The following is a 26,322-nucleotide window of genomic DNA, read 5'->3' as shown; positions in this document are numbered from 1 at the left end:
GCCATTAACGAACAGGACAGTATCTGCAAAGAACACATTCCCCGGGAGTTAGCTGGTTCTATAAGATAACGCAGTAGTTATCTTGGTTGGGCTATGAAGCAGAGACCAAGTAATTTAGCTTACTTTTACGTAGCAAGAGTAAATGAGATGTGATTTTTTAAAAAAAGTTTCCAATCTTAAATCCATTCATTATTATGACAATGTAGCTCTTTATTAAACTATATCTAAGTACAACATGAAGCAAATTTAAAATAAATCTATCAATGGGTCCCTGGGTGGCTCAGTTGGTTGAATGTCCCACTCTTTTTTTTTTTCTAAAGATTTTATTTATTTATTTGACAGAGAGAGATAGCAAGAGAGGGAACACAAGCAGGGGGAGTGGAAGAGGAAGAAGCAGGCTTCCCGCGGAGCAGGGAGCCCAATGTGGGGCTCCATCCCCAGACCCTGGGATCATGACCTGAGCCGGAGGCAGACACTTAACCACTGAGCCACCCAGGCTCCCCGAATGTCCCCTTCTTGATTTCGGCTCAGGTCATCATCTCAGGGTTCTGGGATCAAGCCCAGAGTCCAGAATCAGAGAGGAGTCTACTTCAGGATTCTCTCTCTCCCTCTGCCCCTCCCCCTGCTCTCTCTCTCAAATAAATAAATCTTAAAAAACAAATCTATCAAGGACTGGGGATGCAAATACATTTCAACTTGTAGGTGGGCCACCCTGGCTGAATGCTGGTGGCTGCCTGGAGGATTGTTGAGGAACGTGTGGCATTGCCCCCTTTCAAGGGGACAGTAGGCTTCACTGATTAGAGTTGTCTGCCTGGGAGCAGATGGGCACCAGCACCATCAGCCTTCATCTCTGATTTCTCCCATCTTGTGTCTAAGTCATTGTTCCAGCCTTACTCTTTGCAAACTCTGTGGTAATCAGATGTTTTCTTTGGATGTGCTCATTCCAGGCAGTTGAGCCTCTGTATTGTACGGTGCACTAGAAAACTCCTCTATCTGGGTAGTTTACCCAGTTTATTAAAGAGAAAGACTAAATTCCATTTCATCCCTAGATTCTCCAACATGCATCTCTTGAAATGGAGACATTGTTCTACATATCCATAACACCGTCATCACACCCAAGAATACTCAAAGATATTCCACAATGCCCTCAACTATATAGTCCTCTATTCAAACTTGTGTAGTTGCTCCAAAATATCTTTTATAGCTCTTTATTTTCTCAATACAGCATCCAAATTTATGTATAGCATGTAGTTTATATGCCTCTTAAGTCCCTCTCTCTTTTTTTTTTTAAGATTATCCATTTGAGAGAGAGAGAGAGTGGGGGGCGCAGAGGGAGAGGGAGAGAAATCCTCAAGCCGACTCCATGCTGAGTGGGGAGCCCAATGTGGCGATTGAACCCTGAGATCATGACCTGAGCCAAAATCAAGAGTCAGCCGCTTAACCGACTGAGCCGCCGGGTGCCCCTAGTCTCTTTTAATATAGAACAATTATCCTATTTTTTTTTTCTTTTAATGCCATCGACTTTTTTGAAGAGCTCAGGACAGTTATTTCACAGAATATCTACATTCTGGATTTGTCTGATTGTTTTCTCTTGGTTAAATTCAGGTTAAGGATTTGGGGCAAGAATTCTACATAGGTCCTAGGCACTTCATATTGCATTACATGAGAAAACACCTAATGCTAGGCTGTCACAACTGGTAGAAATTTGATCACTTGGTTAAGGTGGAAAATGCCACAGCTCTCCATTGTAAAGACACATTTTCCTCCTTATAATTAGGTATTATGTGAGGTGATAACTCGAGCCTGCATTTTTGCCTTGTTCTCCACCAATCTTTCATTACTCCCTTGGTTTGTACATTAATCAGGTCTTCTAAATGTTTTTAGGTAAATTTTAAGCATACAGGATGAAAACTACATTTTATTTATATCTTGGTTTCCTCAAATAACTCAGCCAAATTTGTAATCTACAAGTCACAATAGGTTATGCCATTAGCTAGTACTGGGACAAAAGGTGGTAGGAATTGGCTATGTTTTAAGAGGCTACTGTTGGGCATTCTTCTTTTAAGCACATTAACAGGAATATCAGCTCCATGAACACATTACCTGGATGAAGATCGGATGTATTCTGAGGAGTTGCTTTGTTTGTATCTTCCTCTCTCTTTGGAAAAGGAGGCAAGTTTTTAGAAAGAGTGTCCAGATAATTAAACTGAAAGGAAAAGCCAAAAGACTTACTTTAGACTTATGCAAGCCTGGAAGGCAATTGCCGCAAGCACATTAAATTGACAAGCAATGATGAAAGCAATATTTTTTTTAGGCTCTGAAAAGAAAGTTTGCAAACTAAAAGTTTTCGGGCGCCTGGGTGGCTCAGTTGGTTGGGCAACTGCTTTCGGCTCGGGTCATGATCCTGGAGTCTCGGGATCGGGTCCCGCATCGGGCTCCCTGCTCGGCGGGGAGTCTGCTTCTTCCTCTGACCCTTCCCCCTCTCATGTGCTCTCTCTCTCTCTCTCAAATAAATAAATAAATAAAATTAAAAAAAAATAAAAGTTTTCCAAGAGACTGTTTAACTCAGTTCTAGATTTTGTCAATCTGTCATAACTTCTCAGGCAGCTTTTGGTTAATAATAGAATCTGGAGAATCCATAGCAATATAGGGAGCTCAAAACACATGAAAATATTCACTTTGTTTGAGAGTGTCAAGGTTTCATAGAAGAGGGGTGCTCTGTCTCCATGGGCTTCCAAGAACTTGTAATCATTTAGTGCTATTTCAGTAGCAGACGGGTGCAGAAATTTTAATGGAATAAAAACTTCAAAATGGAATCTATAAGAGGATAACAATAGGGAGAATTTGACCCAAAAAAGGGCTTAAAAGAGATGGGAGAGGGTAATTAATAGTGACAATGCAAGGCAGAGAGGTGGAGTGGTAAGTAATACGTTGGCAGCAAACTTCTCCTTAGGTGCAAGACCTGAAATTAGTTTTCCCTCTCATATCCTTGTGAGGACATGGATTTGATGAAAGGTAAAGTCAGTTGGGCTGATGCAGGAAAGAAACGTCAGGGAAGGTTGATTACATAATGACATATGCATTGCATCAACTTTTGTAAAGACTCTTATTCAATTGTTGTTAATTACATTCAATTACCTGAGACTGACAGAACTTGCTCAATTCAGATTTGAAGTAGGGTGATACTACTTTGTTTCTAATTTCCATTAGGTAGTTTTGTGTGTTTTCAATTTCCTTCCTGGTTGATATTTCCATAATGATAAAAAGAAGACACAGAATTTTAGCTTTAATTCCTGTAGAAAATGGAATCACCAACACTAAAACTGGTAAGAATTAACTCATCAGAAAATTTTTTTGTCAGTTTGCTTCGGTTCATTTTCTGCTCCTTCTAGAATCAGTCACATTTCCTACTTCAGAAATCAGACTTTCCTTTAAGATAGGAAATAATGATGCCAGGTGGTAGTGTGTTTTTACAGTTGATCTCAAAAGACTAAAATCCACATGGTTGACCTTTTTCGCATGTCTTTCAATTCTCTGAGGTTTAAATACCAGTTTGATTCTACTGATTTCTACAATTTCAGGAGGAGAGGTAACAAAAGCTAAAACCCAAACCTAAGGAATGGTTTATGACTAGTGTGATCAGTGATTACAAAGTAAAATAAAAGCAATCATGATAACCCTGCTAGTTGTATTTCCAATATCAGAACCCTATATTGGGGAGGTGATACACCAGCTAGAAACTTTGCTTCCCAGCCTTTCCTATATACAGGGAAGGCCAATGACAAGAAACTGAAGCCACTGGGTAAGACTCCAGATAGCCTTTAAAGAGGGCTGACACAGCAGAGAGGCTTTCCCTTTGTCCTTGTCTCATCTCTTTTCCTACTTCCTGAAATATGGATGAAATGGCTGCAGCTGCAGCAGTGATTTTGCAACCATGAGGCAAACCTGAAGATGGAAATCATGTGCTAGGATTGATGAACAATAAAAAAAAGAAATCTGAGTTCCTGACAATGTTGTGGTGCTACTTACCATGGACTGCCCACTTCTGACTTCTTTTACATCAGGAAAGGTAAACTTCTTTCTTGTAAAAGCATTGACTAGGGGGGTTGTCTATTAAATGTAGCTGAACCTAATCTTATCCGAGATAGTTCTCATTTTTAGGTTCACATGCCAGAAATTTTACCAAGTACTTTACACATCTAATCTTACACTAACTCTATGAGTTACTATTATTATCCCCATTTTACTGGTCAAAACATCAAGGTGTAGAAAAGGTAAGTAAACTACCTTAAATCATATAACTAGTAAGAGGTGAAGTCTGAATTAAAACCCAGGTTGCCTGCCTCCAAGCCCATGATCTTGATAAGTGCATATACTAGTCAGCTATTAGCCACCTAATGTGTGAGCTGAAAGATACTTCAGGTATTAAATGGCCCAATCATCCTCATTTAACAGATAAGCACACTGAATTCCTGAGGTAAATTTTACTGAACTAAAACAACCAGTGAAAATAGAGCTACCATACGATCCAGCAATTGCACTACTGGGTATTTAACACAAAGATACAAATGTAGGGATCCGAAGGGGTACGTGCACCCCAATGTTTATAGCAGCAATGTCCACAATAGCCAAACTGTGGAAAGAGCCAAGATGTCCATCGACAGATGAATGGATAAAGAAGAGGTGGTATATATACACAATGGAATATTATGCAGCCATCAAAAGGAATGAGATCGTGCCATTTGCAACGACGTGGATGGAACTGGAGGGTGTTATGCTGAGTGAAATAAGTCAATCAGAGAAAGACGTGTATCATATGACCTCACTGATATGAGGAATTCTTAATCTCAGGAAACAAACTGAGGGTTGCTGGAGTGGTGGGGGTGGGAGGGATGGGGTGGCTGGGTGATAGACATTGGGGAGGGTATGTGCTATGGTGAGTGCTGTGAATTGTACAAGACTGTTGAATCACAGATCTGTACTTCTGAAACAAATAATGCAATATATGTTAAGAAAAAAAAGAAGATAATAGCAGGAGGGGAAGAATGAAGGGGAGTAAGTCGGAGGGGGAGACGAACCATTAGAGACAATGGACTCTGAAAAACAAACTGAGGGTTCTAGAGGGGAGGGGGGTGGGGGGATCGGTTAGCCTGGTGATGGGTATTAAAGAGGGCACATTCTGCGTGGAGCACTGGGTGTTATGCACAAACAATGAATCATGGAACACTACATCAAGAACTAATGATGTATAGTGATTAACATAACGATAAAAAATTATGAAAAAAAATAAAACAACCAGTGAGCATCATTCAGCTGTAAGTAATCAAACTGGAACTGACTCTAGGTCCACTGGCTCTGAGACTAGTGCCCTTTCTCTTATATTAGCTGGCCTGTCAGAAAATACTGACCAAATCAAAATATCATCTTACTTAAACAACTTTAATTTCCTATTAAAATATCTTCTCTCTACTGCCTCACCTGATTCATTCCTCAGTCTATGGCAGTGTGGCCTATTGCCTACAGGCTCTTAGAGCTACTCTCACAAAATAAATCTCCCAGGTGATAAACCCAAATTCCTCTTTTCATTCTCCTTTCTGATTCCTCCACAGAATCTGACACTTGTTGATCACCCTCCATTTCCCGGAAACTCTCTCATTTCCTAACCCTCCTCCCCAGATCCATTTCCATGCTGCCAACACTTCTCTTTCTATGACACAAATCTCATTATGCGTTTTACTTTCTTCTTCAAAAATTTTCGTTGGCCTGCCATTATCTTCCTGTAGGTTAAAATCTAAAATTGTTAATGTTTCAAAAATGTTTTAAATGTGAAAGGATAACACACGCACATAATTCAGGAAGTATTAAAGAGTATGTAATAAAAAGGAGGTCTGCATCCCACACTGTCTTCTAACCTCTCCATCTCCTTCCCCATAGGCAATCATTGTCACCGGTCTCTTAGAACTCCTTTCAGGGATATTCTATGAGACAATACATACCTTCTAGTTTGACCTTGAATATAGGGGTGGCCCATAGACGGAGGGTCCTATCTCATCACTTCTCCCACACATTCTACAAGGTAACCCAGACATTTTTATGAAGAAGAATCTTCATCCTTCCTCCAGTCACTGTGGAGAGGAGCCATGCAAATGTGCGCAACAGTACACCATATGTACTACTATATACTCAGTAAATATATCTGGCTTCCTTTCCTGATGGGGTGGTATCCTCAGCTAGGAATAAAAGGAAACCAAAGCACATAATGCTTAGCGCACATTCCTCATCTGAATTATAAGAACCTTGAAGGCTTATGACTAGGCTCTGCATTAAGTTCTAGGATATTTATTAGTAGATTAGAATTAACAGAGCACGGAGAGTACCTGAGAACTTTCTTGCTTATGAAAAGGAGTGGATCTATGTAACAGTCAAACGGGCTGCCTTTAGAATTGGTGGACATCCTCACTCATAAGCTGAGTAACCACTTGGAAAAATGTAGAAGAGATTCAAATAAGAGCAGAGAGCCTGGATGGTAGGACCTTTCAACCTATCCCATTTCCATGACCCCACAAAACTGGGCCTTTTCACATGCTTAGATATACTTCAACATAGAATTACCTCTTTTGTGCCAACTTTTCTTTCCAGTGCTTTGCTTGTGTTGTGTACCTGGGGGAAAGGAAAGGAAAGTATGATGGACAAGGGCAATGCTCTCAGCTTACAAAAATACAAGAAAAACCTCCACTGTATGATAAACTGTTGACAGTGTAGGAGATGAAAGTCTGAGAGTTCACTGATGTCATCCCCCAGAGTTAGGACACTGTCTCTCCATTTCCTCAGTCACTGTATGCTTCACACTAACTGGAACACATTATGGGATGAGCTTACCTCCATTTCTTTTCAAAGAAACCTGAATCCAGTGTTTCTGGCAGACGTTTTGGAGCAGTAGGCAAAGATTGCTTGAATAAATCGGTTAGGTGGGCTGCAACTTTAAAAATAGACAAATTTAACTTTTATCCTCACTTCTTGGTGGCACAATGCATGGTCAGTGCCCGACTACTCACTTGAGAGGGTTTCTAAGAGCCTACATTTAATCTATCAAGTGTTTTCTAGAATTTCCATGACAGAGCTGTAATATAACAGTAAACCAGACCACTTTTAGGAAATAGCCTATGAGAGAACACACATCTTATTGTCAATATGTAAAATGTAGTGACCTCTCATTTATCCCACAGCATTAGGGGAATCAGTGTTTTACTTAACTGAATTTCTTCATATCTAAAACACCAAAACTTTAAAAAAATTAACCATTTTGTTGAAATTGTTTTTCTAAAAAAATCTGTGGATATGAACATAATACAATAGTTATTTGATAATTTGAGCCTATTCCTCAGAACATGGTCTCAGTGGGATGTTGACAAAGATTTAAAAAATTAAAAAGGTTCCATATTTTATGGTTATATGAGCTTGGGAAACACTGATTTATACAAGGTTAAATATGTTTTGTTAATTTACACTGTGGCTCTCTAAAAAATAAGGCAATATACAGGATTATCCAAACTTATCATAAAATTCATTTTTGGTGCAGCCATTTCATAAATGAGTGTTTTGGGAAATACTTTGGGGAGCATTGACTGAAAATCACCACTCTTAATATTTCAAGGGCAGCTGTGAGCATGCAAGATCTTATTTGACTCTTGTGTCTGTTTGTTTGTATGTTTGAAAAATATATTTAGTTCGTCCTTCATTATTAGGCAACCTACCCATTTACCTCTATGGTGATTGTTCCCTCATGCCACAGGTTACAAATTCAAATGCTACAAGGTAGAGATCCCAGATAAAGTATAGGGCATCTAGTTAAATTTGAACTTCAGATGAGCAACAGATAATTTTTTAGTATAAGTATGTCCCAAATCTAACATGGAATAAACTTAATACTGAAAGGTTACTTGTTGTTTATCTGAAATTCAAATTTAACTGGGCCTTCTGTATTTTTATTTGCTAAACTGACAATCCTAGTATAATGGGCTTCCCAGGTGAAAGAGTGACAACAGAGTGGCAACTGAGGGTTGTGATCGATTCTTCTGTTCATGGTCGTTCTAAAGGGGCAGCTGTTAATCATCTTCAGCCAAACGTCACTATGTGGTAATGTCACATTTCAGGAGATGGAAAATTCAGATAAACAAAAATAAGTGTGCAAGCCAAACACTGTGGGGGACACATAATACACATCTGTGGGCTAAATGAAACCTATGCCTGCCAGTTTCTGACCTTTGTCATATGGCCAGAATAGAAAAGGAAAAGAAAATCCCAAACCACCAAATTGTTCCGGGCTTGTCTGTTGTGAACTATGAAATCATATAAGTAAGTTTGCTGGGGCTGTATATTCCCCAAATGAATATGCTTTGAATGAGGCTATTTTCTTAGACTGCTTGAGATTTTATATATATATTTATATATATATTGCAAAGTTTTGGTGATAACTATAGTTGCTCAAAAGTTCTGTGTGTGTGTGTGTGTGTGTGTGTGTGTGCCAGGAGGAGAGTGTTGGCTGGTTGACTGTGTCTCTCTTGAATCTTAGCTATGTTGGAAATACAAGCTGAGGTTAACATAAACATCAAATGTCAACTGTTTCCATTCAACAAATCAAATTTAAAAATAAATTAGAGACAGTCACGGTTTTCAAGGATCTCACAATTTAGGCAGAAAAAATATGTAAAAAATCATTACAATACAACATGGCCAATATGGCAACAGAAATATGTACGTGGTACTTTGCTATCAGATGAAGGAATGACTTAAAAGTGTATTTAAGATTTTTAAATATTTTGCAGAAAAATATTAAAGTTAAAATATTAAAGTAGTTACCTTCAGTTACATGACTTTTTGTAGTTTCTTCCATTTTAGGGAATGACTGAAATGAAGATAGAATTCCTTAATCATGATGATTATATTACATACAAACTCACTTTGCTTAAAAGCATTCTTCATGTGCTCAATAGATCTTTCATGGAAACTACTATAAAATGAATTAGTTTTTTAATGCCAATACAAAACTTATTAGATTTTTTTAGCCATTCTTTTCACTTAACAAATATTTTAAAATGCAAATCATTTTAAGTTGTAGAAATTCCTTTTTCTTCCTTCTTCCTATTTCATTAATTAATTCATTCAACATTTTGATGAACATCAATTTCTCAGAAGACAATATAAACTTCTATTTAAGAGCCTTCACAATTATTTATGATTTAAGGAAAAGCCTAAAAAGCATTTGGAAAATCCAGTACATGAGGAGTCAGATTTCCCCAGAAATAAGAAATTATAAGAAGGGAGCAAAGGCTCCATAGAAGTGGCAGAAACAGCTTTAGTTGTAATATTTTGTCTTGCGGCACCTAATATTGAAACAACAGTAAAAATATTGGTACATAAAATATTTCTTTCTCACCATAACTAGCTTGAGGAGATCTGCGGCGTTGCCCCTCTCCTCCTCAGTTCTGGAATCTTTCACGGTCATTTCCTGTAGCTTGTCTTCTTTCTTTAGAATATAGTTTATATAATCCTAAATCGGCCGAATAAAATAAATCAATATAAAACAGAAATAAGGTAGAAAGAAACACCAAAATAGTCAACATCAACTTGAAATACTACAAAATGAGTAAGAATATGTAAGTTTGCAATGCTCAACAAACCAGTTACTAATCAAGCAATCTGGAAAACCTTTTCCTTAATTATATTAATTAGCAAAGACCTGAAAAGTCCAAAGGCAAAGCTTGGAGGGCCACAAGATATTAGAACTGTATGAAGACCCCAGAGAGGCCAGGCTTCTGACTCTATGCTCCAGTGTCCTCATCAATAAAATGCACAGACTTGGGTTAGGTGGTTTCTAGAGTCCTCTCCAGGGATAGTCTTTATGATTCTTCTATGAATGTAAGTTTAGGTTTTGTCCATGCCTTTGCTTTCAAGAGAAATATACTTTACTTTTTCCATAGGTACCTATTTTCATAAATAAATGGTCCCCTGCTCTATGCAAGGTGCTGGGTATATAACCATAAACAAAAAGCATATGATCTTGTTTTGAGACAGTTAACAAAGTAGACACTGAGATGGTACAGATATAGCTGACACAACTGACTATATATTTACAAATTCTTAGACCATTTCCAAAAACCAACAATGCTTTTCTTCCATGGACAAGTATCAGATTAATAAACAGCTCTACCTTTTTCCAGAGGTCATTAAACCAGTTTCCCATACAGTAAGAAAGAAGGAGGACTCTATATAGCAATCACATGTATAAGTTATTTATCTTTTCAATGTCTCATGCCTCAATACTTCCTATACCTTATGGGAACCATTAAGTATTTTCTACCTCTCAACCTCCTACCCTCTGGAAAATTGACATTCATGTGTTGCATTAGATAAATATTGGTAGAATTACATAATATCAGGTTCCTCAGGAAACCAAGAGGAATAATTGCCCTGTTCCTGATTCTTCTGGGTCAGGTTAATGTGAATTCCATTACCTTAAGGGAAATCTGCAACTTCAATTTCACCTCATCCTTTATGACCTCATGCTGGATGAACTGGCGCATCTGTAGCACTTTGGGGCTCTTGAGTATAGGGGCTGGGGCACTTACTAACTGTTTGGACCCAATGTCAAGGCCCTTCCAAATCTGAGTGCCAAATGGAGGTCCAGGAGTTTTTTTCTGTTAACAAAACAAAGCAAAAACCACCATCAAAAAGAAAAAAAGTTTTAACATTAATTTTATTTATTTATTTAATTTATTATTATTATTATTATTATTATTATTATTATTTTTACTGAACCCTTATTTATATAGATACCAGGCAAGGAACTACTTATTAGGGAATGCAATAGTAAAAAAAAAAAAAATCCCTGCTCCCCAAATGTTTCTCAAATATAAGGAAAATTGGTAACAGAACTGGGCAAGCTTTCCTCTTTATATGTGTTACCAGGAATCTGGATATTTTAAAATCCTGCTGCATTATGTCCCACTGAATAGCATTTAGGGGAGTAGTAAGCAATGTGGTATCATGGAAATGTAGCTTAGCTTATGCCAAATGCATGTGACTATTGCTTACTACCTACAAGTAGCCTAAGACATTTGGAATAAGCAGCCTTGAACTTTCTGTTTTCATGTTCATTTTGACCTAGAGAGATTGAAAGAGAAATCATCCCATAGATTTGGGTGGTCTTTGAGCTCACTCTAGATTAAACATGCTTCCAGAGTCTTTCCAAGGTCTCTTGGGCACAAATGTCTGCCGCAGAGCCGACTCACATCTTTATGTTATCCTTGTAACTGATTTTCAGGAGTACTGTGCTTTGATGCCCTATGTCCTATAGAGTGTATGATGTGCTTCACTGTAAGCTGCTGTTCCATGTCTGATACATGGTCAGAGATAACCACGCAGAGGCTTGCCTGGGCAGAGCCACTGCTACTGGGCATAGAACGTCATTGCTATAGGAGTTGCAGAGGAAGAGAATGAGCTTCCTTCATGAATCTTAGATGTGGCATATTATTGGTCATGAAGCACTACTTTCAACTTGGGTATAGCCTGAGTGAGCCATTTGGTGTGGCCTTTTTATTTTTCAGATAAGGAAGTAGAGGTCCACCGTGACTTGTCCCAAATCCCACATTAATAATTGGTAGACTCAGGACTAGAATTCAGATCACCTTCATTCACCATGTTAGTTACAGTCACCAAATTAAAATATAGGACTAAGAGGTCTTTGTTATCTTTTTTAAAAAATATTTTATTTATTTGAGAGAGGGCAAGAGAGAGAGAGCATGAGGTGGGGGGGAGGGGCAGAGGGAGAGGGAGAAGTAGGGTCCTCACTGAGCAGGACCCTGGGATCATGACCTGAGCTGAAAGCGACTCTTTTTTTTTATTATTTTTTTAAATTTTATTTATTTATTTGAGAGAGAGAGAGAGAGTGTGAGAGGGGGGAGGGTCAGAGGGAGAAGCAGACTCCCTGCTCAGCAGGGAGCCCGATGTGGGACTTGATCCCGGGACTCCAGGATCACCTGAGCCAAAGGCAGTCGCTTAACCAACTGAGCCACCCAGGTGCCCCAAGGTCTTTGTTATCTTAAGTGTTCATTATCTGTGCCGTTGCTATTACCAGATTGTTTAGGGGAGCAAAATTCATTATACATCAAAAACATTATCCTCCCTACCTAACACTAGTATGTCTCTCTGATCATATTATCAATGTCTTCATTGATTTAATAATTTAACATCGGACAAATATGCTGGACATATTACACAAATTGCTTGCAAAATGAAATGTCAAATCTTGCACGATGCAGGACTTCATGATTCTTGCTCAAGATGTTTTCTTCCATTCTTTAAAAACACTTTAGGTGGGGCTTCTCTAATCTGACATAATTACAGTGTTTACTTTTTAACATTGTAGTTGCAAATCCTTTGTATAATCTTTCACATTCTTTTTTTTTTAAAGATTTTATTTCTTTATTTGACAGAGCGATAGAGAGAGAACACAAGTAGGCAGAGTGGCAGGCAGAGGGAGAGGGAGAAGCAGGCTCCCCGCTGAGCAGGGAGCCCGATGTGGGGCTCGATCCCAGGACCCTGGGACCATGACCTGAGCCGAAGGCAGCCGCTTAACTGACTGAGCCACCCAGGTGCCCCCTTTCACATTATTCTTACATGTTTCAGTCTGTACATTAGTAAATTAGGGGAGAAAGGGAGTGTGAAAGACCTAAATTGTGTGTTAAAACTAACAGATAAGGAATGAGAGAAGGAAAGATTTCTGTATTGCATAATATCAGTAATTTCATGATAAGAGAGGTAGAACATGCATTACTCAGAGTGGATATTTTCATACTATAGGAAGATGTTTGAGCCTGCAATATAGGCTAAAAGAAATAAAACTGAGATTTAGCTAGTCAGGTATATTTCTTTAAAATCTACAAATGTTAAAGTCTTCAAATATAAATCTCCGGAGCCCATTAACAATTTATGTAAGAATGAAAATATGTGAATATATAGGAGAAGACCTGAGACCCCAATACATTGATGGATGGATATGCAAGGGTAGTGACTTTCCAGAAGAAAAAATTTATACCTCAATGGAGGGAAATGTCTCCCATGATCTTGACTGGAGATTCGGAGGAACAATTGTATCTAATTCTTTCTTCATTAGCCACGGTGATGCTTCATGAAAAGGGCGAAGGACAGTGATGCTCAGGGTGCCTGGTTCAAAGAGTTATCAGAGGATCATTTCTCTATCAAAAAGATTCTGAGAAATTCAATAGGTTTTCACTAAATTCAACAAACACTTTTTTAAAAAGATTTATTTATTTATTTGAGAGAGTGTGTGCAAGTGGGGGGAGGGGCAGAGAGAATCTCAAGCAGACTCCCCACTGAGCATGGAGCCCCATACAGGGCTCTATCTCACGACCCATGAGATCATGCCCTGAGAAGAAACCAAGAGTCCAACACTTAACCGACTGAGCCAACCAGGCGCCCCTCAACAAACACTGCAATACGCAGTGATTGTGATTAAGAACCTTATGATCTAAGCAAGAAAAGTGAGGCTTTTCGCCACCTGGACACCGGGTTTAGATCACTTGGAATTATTAATTGACACCTTACCATCCTTCAAAAACCACATCCAAGTCTTGTTGGTTCCCTTGAGCTCACCCACTGACCTACTTTGGATCATTTGTGTCTGAGAGATCCTGTTCTGAGCTACAGCAACAACCAGCTTTTCTACCCAGATCTACTCTGCGAATGAATCCCGCTAGCAGTCAGAGTGACTGATTATGTTAGGCCATGATTTAAACATTTCTCTGACCTCTCACTGCTCGCCAGATAAAACTGATACCTCGGTATTTTCTCATCCTGCCTCAACTCACACCATTTCTCCTTCTGTGTATTAGCTCCTTCGGCCTTTTCCTCCCTCTTCTCTATGGATTTTTGCTTTCTACTTTGTACTGTCTCTTCCAAGAAAGCTCTCCCTCCTATTGTAATCAACTGCTACTTTTCCACCAGTTCTTAGCTCCACTGTCTTCAGGGAAGACTTCTAGACTACATCAGATTCCTGCTCTAATGGAAACATATTCCTTTCTTTCAAAGACCTTATCCTAATTGATAATCATATAATCACAGTTATTGTTTGCTATACAATTAATGCCTATCTCTCTCATTAAACTCTAAGCTCTATGAAGGCAGGATCCACACTGTTTTAGCTCACTACTGTATTCCTAATACCCAGCCAGTGTGTTTGGCACATTGTAGGTTATCAAGTAGATGCTGGTTCAATAACTAACAAAGCCATTTGCAATGAATTCTCATATAGTTCTACACATGCACTGCACAACCAAGCAGAGTGCCCACTTTCCATATTCACAAAGAGCAAGGTTTACTATATCATGCACAGGTGCACTGATACACTAAAAGATGTAAGTATGCAGGGATGCAGGCCTATTCATAAATAAGTGTAAAGTATATCCCACCAACCATAGAACAGATAAAAAAGGAACATACAGAAACCTAGATACAAAACATTGGTTCGTACATAGATGATGTCCAAGTTTATATCTATGTTTAAATACACATATGACATAAACTGATGTTTCTTTTTTTTTTTAAGATTTTTTTTTTAAGTAATCTCTACATCCAATGTGGGGCTCAAACTCACAATCCCAAGATCAAGAGTTGCATGCTCCACCAACTGAGCCAGCCAGGTGCCCCTCTGATGATTCTTTCTTAATGCATTATGTGTCTCTAATCTTTAGCCACACATTGATTTCTTTAAAATTGATGAGAATAATATATATACACAATGAATATATATATATATATATATATATATATATATATAACATCCTATATTTCAGGTTGGCCTTCTAACTCACACAACAAACATATTTTCTTTTCTTATTATATTAAATTCATCAAGGCAACACCTTCAAAATGGCAAAAAAAATGAACTTACAAGCAATATCTCACTTTTCTTTTTTTTCCTACCAAGATGAAAGGAACACATAAATAGAATCATAGCTACATACCTAACATATCTAAAGACAGATTCAAATTTGCTTACAGGTAGGAGAAGGACTCATACACAGTTTACATAGGTTGATGCTCAGATAAAGCTTGGAATGAACATAAATAACTGTAGACACAGGTTGACATGGCCAGGTGGCAAGTAGAGTTGAAAAGTGAGCAAAGGAAGAAAGTAGAGTTGACATGGGGGTGGACTGGATAAAGAGGCTGGGAGCTGGTAAGGGGACACAATGACTTCCAGACATTCTGGGTTCCCTACCTGGTTGTTCCTGTACTGGCTCCTGGAGAACGACAGTAGAGGATTCTCCATATGCCAAGGATAGGTATTCTTCTATGTCACTGTCACGAAGAAGTTCCACTCCTGATCCATCAGCATAAACGACAAAAAACCTATTTGAAGCAATAAAATCAAACCACTTGAAGTATTAGTTAAAGTGCTCCTTAAACTTGGAATTTAAAATGAAAGTCAGTGGTGCCTGGGTGGCTCAGTTGGTTAATTGTCTGCCTTCAGCTCAGGTCATGATCTCAGGGTCCTGGGATCAAGCCCCGAGTTGGGCTCCCTGCTGAGCAGGGAGTCTGCCTCTCCCTCCGCCTCCCCCCTGCTTCTGCCTGTGCTCTGTCTCTCTCTCTCAAATAAGTGAATAAAATCCTTAAAAAAAAAGTCATGGTATTATTTTTATCATATTACCTGGGCACGTGTTCACCATAGATTTGCAGATGATTCTTATAAATGTGAGTAGATGATAAATTATCATAGCCTTCAGCTTTTTCACTTAAATCCTCTTCCAAATTGTTTTCAGGTGCCATAGTTGATATGCTACCATCAGCCATAACCTAAGGGACAAAGCATATAAGAAACTAAAAGAAAAGAAATGTCACGAAGCTTATGTTTCCCATTTGAGAAAGCATGTGATCTTTTGGTATATTCAGAAAATCAGGGATATTTATCTCCAAGGTAATATTCACTAAGTACAGTTGGTATTAATAAAAGTGAAAACCCAGTGGCACATCTCGACTTACAAACCACACCGAGACTGTGAAGACAAACTGGAATATACTCAGAGGAAGGTGGCAAAGATAGCAGGGGACTCAAAACCTTATCTTTTGAGCATTAGTTAGGAACTGGGGATTTAAACATTGACGAGAGACTACTTACGTCATAGTCGTCTTGAAATACTAAGGAAGTGATAGTGTGGAGAAGTTTATATTCTGTGATTGCAAGTGCAGAATCAGGATTCATGATACTAAATCTTTAGTATCAGCATGAGATGTAGTATCAGCATGAGAAGAAATGTTCTAGCCATTACTACTATTTAGATATGGCATGGATCTCTCCATGAAGGAGTGTGGTTCAGGCTGAAAGACCACTGAAGGAGATGCCCAAGAAGAGCATTAATGCCTAGAAGAATGCTTGGCCTAAATGTCCCATGTGTTTAAACCTAGAGGGTTTAGGGCTTTAAGGTTCAATTTCAATTCACTATAAATTGAAATTTGTTAGCAGCCTGAACTCATGCTGGGAAGAGTCTCATTTTTTGAGCGCCAAAAAGCCAAGCAGGATCAGGGCTACTCTGCATACCAAACCAAAGCTGGGGACTCTGTGCTATGGTTCCAAATCTAAAAAACAACTTCACCACCTACTAGCTGATACACAAACTTCTGTTGGGTGGAGGAGTGAAACAAGGAGAAACGCTTAGAGCAGGGGTTGGCAAACCATTTTTTGTCAAGGGCCAGGGAGTAAATATTTTAGGATTTGTAGGCCACACAGTTTCTTTTGCAACTACTCATCTCTACCATTGTATGCAAAAGCAGTCAGAGACGAATGAGCATGGCTGTGTTCCAATAAAACTATATCATGACATTGAGATTTGAATTTCCTATAATTTTTATGTGTCATGAAATATTCTTCTTTTGAGTTTTTCCAACCATTTAAAAATATAAAAGCCATTTTTAGCTCATGGGCCTATATAAAGAGGTGGCCATGGTTTGCCAGCTTTAGGCCTGGATGTAAGAGGATAGTTGTGGTGTTGAAGGACAGAGAAACAGAAGATAGAGCTCTACCATCTACTAGCTAAGTGCTGCTCCCACCTTCCCATCTTCCATCATACTAGAACCCTCACTAATTGATACTTCTCACCGTGAATTCTCTGCCTAGTCAAGCAAACTCGTTCTCAATTATCCTGGATACAGACCATTCTTATATCATTTTTTTTTTTTTGTTGGCATTATTTTTAAATGCTTAGTAATGTTTCTTCCCTTCCATTCTAATTCTTTATTTGGACTTAACATTTCTACCATCCCAACTGTTTGACTTTCTATCCCCTTGGAAGTACACTTGAGAAGCAAAGATATTGACATTCATTATTGCTTATGCAAAGTATCGGCAGTAAGTGGATAACTAATCCCAAGGCCGCCAAGGTATAAAGCTTCATGGAAGCGCTGTAGTGTGAAATATCTCAAAAAAAAAAAAAAAAAAAAAAAAAATCCAGCCCCTCTCTCCATTCTAATGATGCACTTTACCTGAAAGGTATTTCCCTCAGGATCCAGGACCTCACAGATAACCTCTGATGTGTGCTTCATGATGTACCTGCTAACTCTTAGCTGCTCACGTTTTTGGAAAGGATGGTATATATCACTGCTTAATTCATGGCAATATATAGCTGAGCAATCCCTATCAATGTGGAGGCAGCCTGTGTTTGGAGGTAACACCTGCAAAGGTATCAGAAAGAGAGAAATTACTTAAAATGTCTTGTTCAACATGAAGGATTTGGAAAATCCTTTTTAGGAAAAAAAATTATACATAGATCTCAGCCATAAATTGTTTTTTTTCCAGGAAAAAAAATATTATCTAAGAGAGGACTTGAGCTTTGGGAAGGGCTCCCTGATAAGGAGGCAAACTGAATAATAATAATTCCTTTCGCGTCCTCATAATTTATCTACTCACTTTAATATCTTTTCCAAGTAATTGCCTTGTGTCTTTTTATGTCAGATATTTAACATGAAATAATAAAAATATATTTTAACTGAAGTCAACACACTCGCCTCTATTAAAAATGTTTGGAATCCTTCATGTTCTTGGGCAAAATGTATCTCGAACAGTCAGAAGCTATAGGACAAAGGCTTTTAGGAACTCTTATTTGTCTGCATTCCTCTGGTGGCTGACACAGTCCTTAAGTATTAGCTTTCATGTAATGACTTCTGGTTCAGATAGACTCATTTTTGAGGCACAATTCACATACCATAAAGTATACATTCAATGGATTTTACTATGTTCAAAAACATGTGCAAATGTTATCACTAATTTCAGAACATTTTCAGCATCCCAAAAAGAAACGCTAATGTCATGAGCAGTCACTCTGCATCACCCCTGACCCTAGCTCCTGGCAACCAGTGATCAGCTATCTCTATGGATTTGAATATTCTAGATACTTCATACAGATGGAAGCCTGCAATATGAGGCCTTTTGTGTCTGGCTTCTTTCACTTAGCATAATATTTTCAAGATTCATCCATGTTGTTGTGTGTATCAATACTTCCTTCTTTTTCATGGATGAATAATATTCCATTGTATAGATATATACAATTTTGTTTATTTGTGAGTTGATTGGACCTATGTGTTATTTTCACCATCTTGCTGTTATTAACAATGCTATCAATATCTGCATACAAATTTTTGAGTGGATGTATATATTAATTTCCCTTGGACATCTACCTAGGAGTGGAATTGCTGGGTTATATGATAACTCTATTTTTAACTTTTTGAGGAACTGCGAAACTGTTTTCCAAAGTGATTGCACCATTATACATTCCTATCGGCAATGTAGGAGGGTTTTAATTTCCCCACAATCTCACTAACACTTATTACTGTCTGTCTTTTTTATTCCAGTAATTTTTGTGGGTGGGAAGTAGTATCTCATAGTTTAATTTGCAATTCCCTAATGACTAATGATGTTCAGCATCTTTTCATGTGCTTATTTGTCATTTATATCACTTCTTTGGAGAAATGTCTATTCAGATCCTTTCCCATTTAAAAAAATTGGGTTGTTAGTCTTCATTGCTGAGTTGTAGTAGTTCTTTATATATTCTGGATACTAGATTATTATCATTTGTATGATTTACAAATAATATCTTCCATTCTGTAGGTTGTCTTTTCACTGGGTGGTATCCCTTAAAAGCACAGACTTTTCTCTTTTTGATGAAAGTTTGTGCTTTTGGTGTCATCTAAGAAACTGTTGCCAGATTCAAAGACATGAAGATTTACACTATGTTTTCTTCTAAGAGGTTTGTCGTTTGACCTTTTACAATTAAGTCCTTGCGCTTTTGAATTCATTTTTTTAAAGCAAATTCTTTCTTGTTCTTTTTTTTTAAGATTTTATTTATTTGAGAGAGAGAGAGAGAATGAGAGAGAGAGAGAGAGAGAGCATGAGAGGGGGAGGGTCAGAGGGAGAAGCAGACTCCCTGCCGAGCAGGGAGCCTCATGTGGGACTCCATCCTGGGAATCCAGGATCATGACCTGAGCCGAAGGCAGTCACTTAACCAACTGAGCCACCCAGGCGCCCTTGAATTCATTTCTGTGTATAGTGTAAGGTACCTGTCCAACTTTATTCACCATTTGTTGAAAGACTATTCTTTTCCCCACTGAATTAGCTTGGCATGCTTACAAAAAGTTTATTGACCACAAGTTGGTAATAAATGAATACCTAGTTCTATTCTATTGATCTATATGCCTATTTTTATTCTAGTACCACACTGTCTTGATTACTGTAGCTTTGTAGTAAGTTTTGAAATCAGGAAGTGTGAGTCATCTAACTTCATTCTTTTTCAAGATTGTTTTGGCTATTCAGAGTACTTCGAATTTACATAAGAATTTTGGTATCAGCTTATCAAGTTTTGCAAAAAAGGCAGCTGGGATGTTAATAAAGAATGTAGGGAGTACTGCCATCTTAACAATATTAAGTCTTCCACAAACTTAACATGTGATGTTTTCCATTTATTAGGTTTTCTTTAATTTCTTTCAGTGATATTTTGTAATTTTCAGTGTATAAGTCTTATTAAATTTGTTTCTAATTATTTTATTCCTTTTTTTAAATCCATATCACCTATTTCACCCATCCCACACTCACCTCTCCTCTAGTAATCATCAGTTTGTTCTCTATGGTTAGAAGTCTGTTTCTTGGCTTATCACTGTCTTTTTTCCCTTTCTGCATTTTTTTGTTTCTTAAATTCCACATATGAGTGAAATCATAAGCTATTTGTCTCACTCTGACTGACTTATTTTACTTAGGATTATAATTATACTCTGTAGCTCCATCCATGTTGCTGCAGATGGCAAGATTTCATTCCTTTTTTATGGCTGAGTAATATTCCATCATGCGTGTGTGTGTGTGTGTATATATATATATATATATATGTATATGTATATGTATATGTATATGTATATATATATATTACATCTTCTTTATCCATTCATCTATCAATGGACATTTGAGCTGTTTCCATAATTTGGTTATCGTAAATAATGCTCAATAAACATAGGGGTGCATATATCCTTCCAGATTAGGGGTTTTGTATTGTTTGGGTAAATACCCAGTAGTGCCATTACTGGATCATAGGGCAGTCCTATTTTTAACTTTTTGAGGAAGGTCCATACTGTTTTCCAAAATGGTTGCCCCAGTTCAAATTCCCACCAACAGTGCAAAGGGTTCCTTTTTCTCCACATCCCCGTCAACACCTGTTGCTTCTCATATTGTTGATTTTAGCCATTCTGACAAGTGTGAGGTGATCTCTCGTTGTCGTTTTGATTTGTATTTCCCTGATGATGAGTGATGTTGAACTTCTTTTCATGTCTGTATGTCTTCTTTGGAAAAATGTCTGTTCACGTCTTCTGCCCATTTTTTTATTGGGTTACTTATTTTGTGTGTGTGTTGAGTTGTGTAAGTTCTTTATATTTTTTGGATACTAACCCTTTATCAGATACATCATTTGCAAATATCTTCTCCCATTCAGTAGGTTTTCCTTTAGTTTTTGTTGATTGTTTCCTTCACTGTGCAGAAGGAATTTTAATGTTGTCCCAACAGTTTGTTTTTGCTTTTGTTTCCCTTGCTCCAGAAAACATATCTAAAAAAAATATAGCTACAGCCAGTGTCAGAGAAATTACTGCCTGTGCCCTCTTCTAGGACTTTTATGGTTTCACATTTCACATTTAGGTCTTTAATCCATTTTAAGTTTATTTTTGTGTATAGTATAAGAAAGTGGTTGAGTTTCATTCTTTTGCTGTCCAGTTTTCCCAATACCATTTGTTGAAGAGAAGTATTTTATTCCTTTTGATGCTACTTTAAACAGAATTGTTTTCTTAATTTCAATTTTGGATTGCTCTTTGTTAATGTAGAAAAATACAACTGACTTTTGTATATTGATCTTATATCTTGCAAACTTGCTGAACTTTTTTATTAGTTCTAATTGTGTGTGTGTGTGTACATTGTGTTCTTGGTAGATTGCCTTCCTTAGGATTTTCTAAATACACTTTTATATCATCTGTAAAAAGAGAGATGTTTTACTTTTTCCTTTCCAATCTGCTTGCACATTATTTATTCTTATTGTCTGATTGCCCTGGTTAGAGCCTTCAGTACAATGTTGAATTGGAAGGATGAGAGCAAACATTCATGTCCTGTGCCTGATCTTAGTGGGAAAGCCTTTAGTTTTTTACCAATAAGAATGCTGATTGTTAGCTGTGAGTTGTTTTGTTTTGTTTTGTTTTGTTTTGTAGATGCCCTTTATGAGGTTGAAGAAGTTTCCTTCTATTCCTAGTGCATTGAGTTTTTTTTTTTTTTAATCATGAAAGGGTGTTGAATTCTGTCAAATGCTTTTTCTGAGTCTTATGTAGATAATCATGTGGTTTCTGCCCTTTATTTTTTAATATCGTATATTATATTGATTGATTTTTGCATCTTGAACCAACCTTAAATTTTGGGGATAAATCCCACTTGGTGACAATGTATAATCCTTTTTACATGTTGCTGGATTCAGTTGGCTAGCATTTTCTTGAGGATTTTTATCTATCTTCATAAGAGATACTGGTCTGGAGTTTTCTTGCGATATCTTTGTCTGGTTTAGGTAACAGGGTAATACTGACCAGATAGAATTAGCTGGGAAGTGTTCCCTTCTCTTCTGTATATTGGAAGAGTTTGTGAAAATTCTTCAATATTAATTCTTCTGTAAATGTTTGGTAGAATTTAACAGTAATTCTTCCGTAAATGTTTGGTAGAATTTACCAGTGAGGCCATCTGGGCCTGGGCTTTTCTGTGTGCTAAGTTTTAAAATTACCAATTCAATCTCTTTACTTCTCATAGGTCTATTCTGATTTTTTAGTTCTTCTTAACTCAGATTTAGAAGTTTGTACCTTTCCAGAAATTTATCTATTTCATCTATGGTATCTAATCTGTTGATGTTCATAGTATTTGCTTATAATTCTTTTCATTTCTGGAAGGTTGGAAAAAATGTTTTCTCTTTCATTCTTAATTCTAGTAATTTGGGTCTCCCCTCTCTCTCCCTCTCTCTCTCTTTCTCCCTTTCTCTCTCTCTCCTTAAAAGTTTTCAATTCTGTTGATCTTTTCAAAGAAACAATTTCTGGTTTTGTTGACTCTATTGTTTTCTATTCTGTCTTTTATTTATTTCTATTATAATCTATTATTTACTTCTATATGTTTGCTTTGATTTTAGTTTGCCTTCTTTTTTCTAGTTTCTTAGGTGGAAAGTTAGGTTATTGATTTGAGATCTTTTATAATATACACATTTAGGCAATATAAAACTAGAAATTTTCCTTTGTGCATTGCTTTTGCAGCATTCCATAGGTTTTGGTATATTAAGGTTTTATTTTCAGTCATCTCAAAGCAATTTTCTTGTGATTTCTTCTCCGTGTTAATTTTCACATATTTGTGGATTTCCCAAACTTCTTTCTGTTACTAATTTTTAATTTAATTCCATGGTGGTGGTAGAAAATATTTTGTATGATTTTGATCCTTTTAAATCTACTGAGACTTGTTTTGTGGTATAAAACATAGTCTTTCCTGAAGAATGTTCCATGTGCACTTGAGAATAATGTATTTTATTGTTGATGAGTGGAGTGTTCTATAGATGTCTAGTAGGTCTTGTTGGGTTATTCTGCTGTTTAAGTCTTTTATTTTTCTTTTATTATTCACTTTTATTGTTTATTATTTTATCCATTACTGAAAATGGGCTACTAAAGTCCCCCAAATATTATTGTTGAATTGTCTATTTCTCATTTTAACTAAGCCAGTTTTTACTATTTAAAACTAGACTTCTTTTTCTTTAATTCTGAACTCAGATCAAGTGTAGAAGCCTTTATAGTTGTAAAGGTCAGTAGTAAAACCTTTTCATCATTGCTCAGAACTCATTAGTCTCACACACACACACATCTCCCCTTCTCCTTCCCCCAATCTCATTCAAGTCCTCAGTTATACACAGTCACCTTTATACACACACATACACACATACACACACATCTCCAGACACAAGCCCTTATTGTTTTAAATTATGTTTGCTTCTCAGAACTACAGAGATCATGCATCAGGTAGACTGCAAGGTCTTCTGATGCTCAGATTTGGCTAATTTCATCACTGATCCACTTCAGTAAGAGCAGATCCCAGAGAAAAAACTTGACATTTTAAATTGTATAATGTACAACTCTGGAAATACTTAGGTGTTTTGGACGTGTTGTTAGGTGCCTAATATGTTTATAGTTGTTATGTTTTCTTGATGGAGTAATCCTTTTATCATTATAACATAACCTTTTTGTCTCTGATAATATTTTGTTGTATGATCTATTTTGTCTGAATTAGTATAGCCACTCTAGTTCCCTTTCAATTAGTTACTGCAGGTCTATCTATTTTCATCCTTTTCCCTTCAAACTGTTGTGTCTTTGACCATATAAGTGTATCTCTTGTCAACAGCATATATGTGGATCATGTTTTTTAATCCATTCTTCCAATATCTGCTTTTTTATTGGATTATTTAATTCATTTATACTTAATGTAATTACTGAAGTCAGATTTATATCTTCCAATTTTTTATTTGTTTTCTATATGCTTTATGCTTCTTTTCCCCCTGTATTCATCCATTACTGCCTTTAAATAGACATTTTTAGTGTGCCATTTTAGTTCCCTTGTTTCTTTTACTATATATTTTTCCATTATTTTCTTAGGTTTCTTGAAGATCACAAATAATGTCTTAATTTATAACCATCAAGATTGAAATAATACTAACTTAATTTCAATATTATACAAAATCTTTGCTCCTATATAGCTCTATTCCTTCCCTCCTACTTTGTGTTAGTATCGTAAAAAAAAAAAAATTACATCTTTATACATTATAAGCACATATTCCTTGGAATCTAGAAAGCCACATTCATGTGCAGGACTGTATGCATGCCTGGAAAAGAGCTCAGAAAGCCCTAATCTTTCACTCTTGCTGATCAAGAGGATCTGCATAAGCAGGGAGTGAAGGCTAAGTAGAGTTATAAACTTCTAGCTGGAGTACTGAAAAAAATACCCCAGTATGCAAACAGAGCCCTCAGAAGAGGATGATTCCAAGGAATGTGTCAGAGCTTTTCAAAGCCTTATATGGGCTTCTGTTCCCCAGCTGTTCCTTTTTTTTGTTCACCCTCTTGTTTGTTATTGCCAATTCAGGCAGCTGTAATGTTAAATAATTACCTCCATTTGGGGAAAAGTCTGTGGTGAGTGAGCTCAGAGTCAGATCAAATAAAGATAACCCTTGCAAATGGGGTTTCCAGGGAACTGCCAAACAGGTCAACAATGACAATATTTTGTGATGAGACTTTTGGAGAGCTCTAAATCTATTCTTCCTCTTTCAGTGTTTGCTGGCATGCTGGTTTTCATTGCTATCATGAATGTGAGGGTGTTGATTTTCAAGGGTACCATGAAGCTGGGGGTGGGGAAGGGAATATGGCAAGTGAAATCACCAGGAATCTTGCTGTACTTCCCAGGATTGAGTCTTTCTCTTTCTTTGTTTTTCTGATTGTTGTAATCCTTTGGTTAATTTCCAGAGTTCTGAGAAAGTTGATTTTGACAATATTTTCAGTTTTCTAGTCGTTTTTGTGTAGTAATGTATTTTCAGAGGTCCTTACTCTACCATTCTGGAAGTGTCTCATACTGACTACCCACCATTGCCCAGACCCAGAGAACCCCATTGGACCTTGGCTAATTCTGAGACTCTTCTGTGGTTTCAGGCACATTTTAGAGTAGACACTGGTGGTGGTTAAATTTGCAACATTCCTGGCCTCCAAAAGTCCTCATCAAAATGGACCCAAACTGTCAGATTTGACTCCATGATTTACTGAAAGCTACTCTGGACAGACAAGGGATGTCCTGTAACATCCACTGTTAAGACAAATACCATAGACCAGGTGAAGCAACAATATAGAAATGACAAAAGTAAACCTGATAAACTGGATGCACATTTCTTTCTAGGAAGTTAACCTGGAGAAACATCTATGCTGAAGCCTACAGGCCCAACATGGCAAATATAGTGATGACTCACATTTTCTGCTAGAGATTGTTTTTGATTAACCCGATAGCCAGTTAGCAAATAGAATTCTCATGATTTTACATTCTCATATTTTACATATACTGCTCAAAGTTTACTATAAAATTTGCCTCTTCCAGCTGATTTCACATACCGAGTAGAGGATATAACCACATTCCATTATTATAAGGTGTTTGTTTATAGTATTGCTAACAAAGACAAGGACTCTTGAAGTCCTTTTCCGAAGTATTCTTACAAATGCTTATTACATTTCTGTATCTTCCCCAAAGGAACCACTTAGGTTGGATCATACTGGCATAAAAGAACAGTATGACTACTCTCTTTCAGAAGCCCATTCCAGCACATAGACACACACGTACACATACTTTCCCCAGAAAGACAATAGGCCTTCTGGTCTAGAGAAACTGGTTTCAGTTCCTAGAATGAGGGACAGAGGTTTCCCATGGGGGATAATAGACCCATTATTTATCATTTTGTCTTCCTGAAAGCCTCTAGCTGGGTGGATGGTCCCATCCCTACTTGTGACACATTATAGTCATAGAGGATAGCAACTGTTATACCTGCCTCCTATTTGATGTCTTGGTTAATCTTTTTAGTGCTGCTAAGTTACAAGTGTGTGTACGTGTGTGTGTATGTGCTGGAACGGGCTTCTGAAAGAGAGTAGTCATACTGTTCTTTTATGCCAGTATGATCCAACCTACAA

At 37.3% G+C, this 26,322-nt stretch overlaps 1 protein-coding gene and 2 non-coding genes across 3 annotated transcripts in view; all 3 read right to left on the bottom strand.

The window, feature by feature from the left end:
• Window positions 1-26,322, bottom strand: part of SPAG17 (sperm associated antigen 17) — a 218,652-nt gene that overhangs the window by 16,735 nt on the left and 175,595 nt on the right. The window contains exons 33-43 of the mRNA XM_088022251.1: window positions 17,560-17,748; window positions 15,731-15,876; window positions 15,302-15,432; window positions 13,097-13,224; window positions 10,515-10,697; window positions 9,437-9,550; window positions 8,860-8,905; window positions 6,880-6,979; window positions 6,613-6,660; window positions 3,139-3,238; window positions 2,104-2,206 (exon numbers count right to left, since the gene is read on the bottom strand). Coding sequence (XP_087878377.1) covers window positions 2,104-2,206; window positions 3,139-3,238; window positions 6,613-6,660; window positions 6,880-6,979; window positions 8,860-8,905; window positions 9,437-9,550; window positions 10,515-10,697; window positions 13,097-13,224; window positions 15,302-15,432; window positions 15,731-15,876; window positions 17,560-17,748 — 1,288 coding nt within the window. The remainder of the gene's footprint in view (window positions 1-2,103; window positions 2,207-3,138; window positions 3,239-6,612; window positions 6,661-6,879; window positions 6,980-8,859; window positions 8,906-9,436; window positions 9,551-10,514; window positions 10,698-13,096; window positions 13,225-15,301; window positions 15,433-15,730; window positions 15,877-17,559; window positions 17,749-26,322) is intronic.
• LOC114208142 (small nucleolar RNA U2-30) lies at window positions 23,374-23,443 on the bottom strand. The gene has a single exon (XR_003608984.1). It is a non-coding gene; the product is annotated as a small nucleolar RNA U2-30 (small nucleolar RNA).
• LOC114208143 (small nucleolar RNA U2-19) lies at window positions 23,601-23,680 on the bottom strand. Its single transcript, XR_003608985.1, has one exon. It is a non-coding gene; the product is annotated as a small nucleolar RNA U2-19 (small nucleolar RNA).

Source organism: Eumetopias jubatus, unplaced genomic scaffold, assembly GCF_037043125.1.
Source record: "Eumetopias jubatus isolate StellerSeaLion01/CBP00866 unplaced genomic scaffold, mEumJub1_p1.0 scaffold_4, whole genome shotgun sequence".
In the NCBI taxonomy this organism is placed as follows: Eukaryota; Metazoa; Chordata; class Mammalia; order Carnivora; family Otariidae; genus Eumetopias; species Eumetopias jubatus.
Note: the sequence above shows the minus strand (reverse complement) of the source record. Positions and strands in the feature narration are given on the sequence as shown.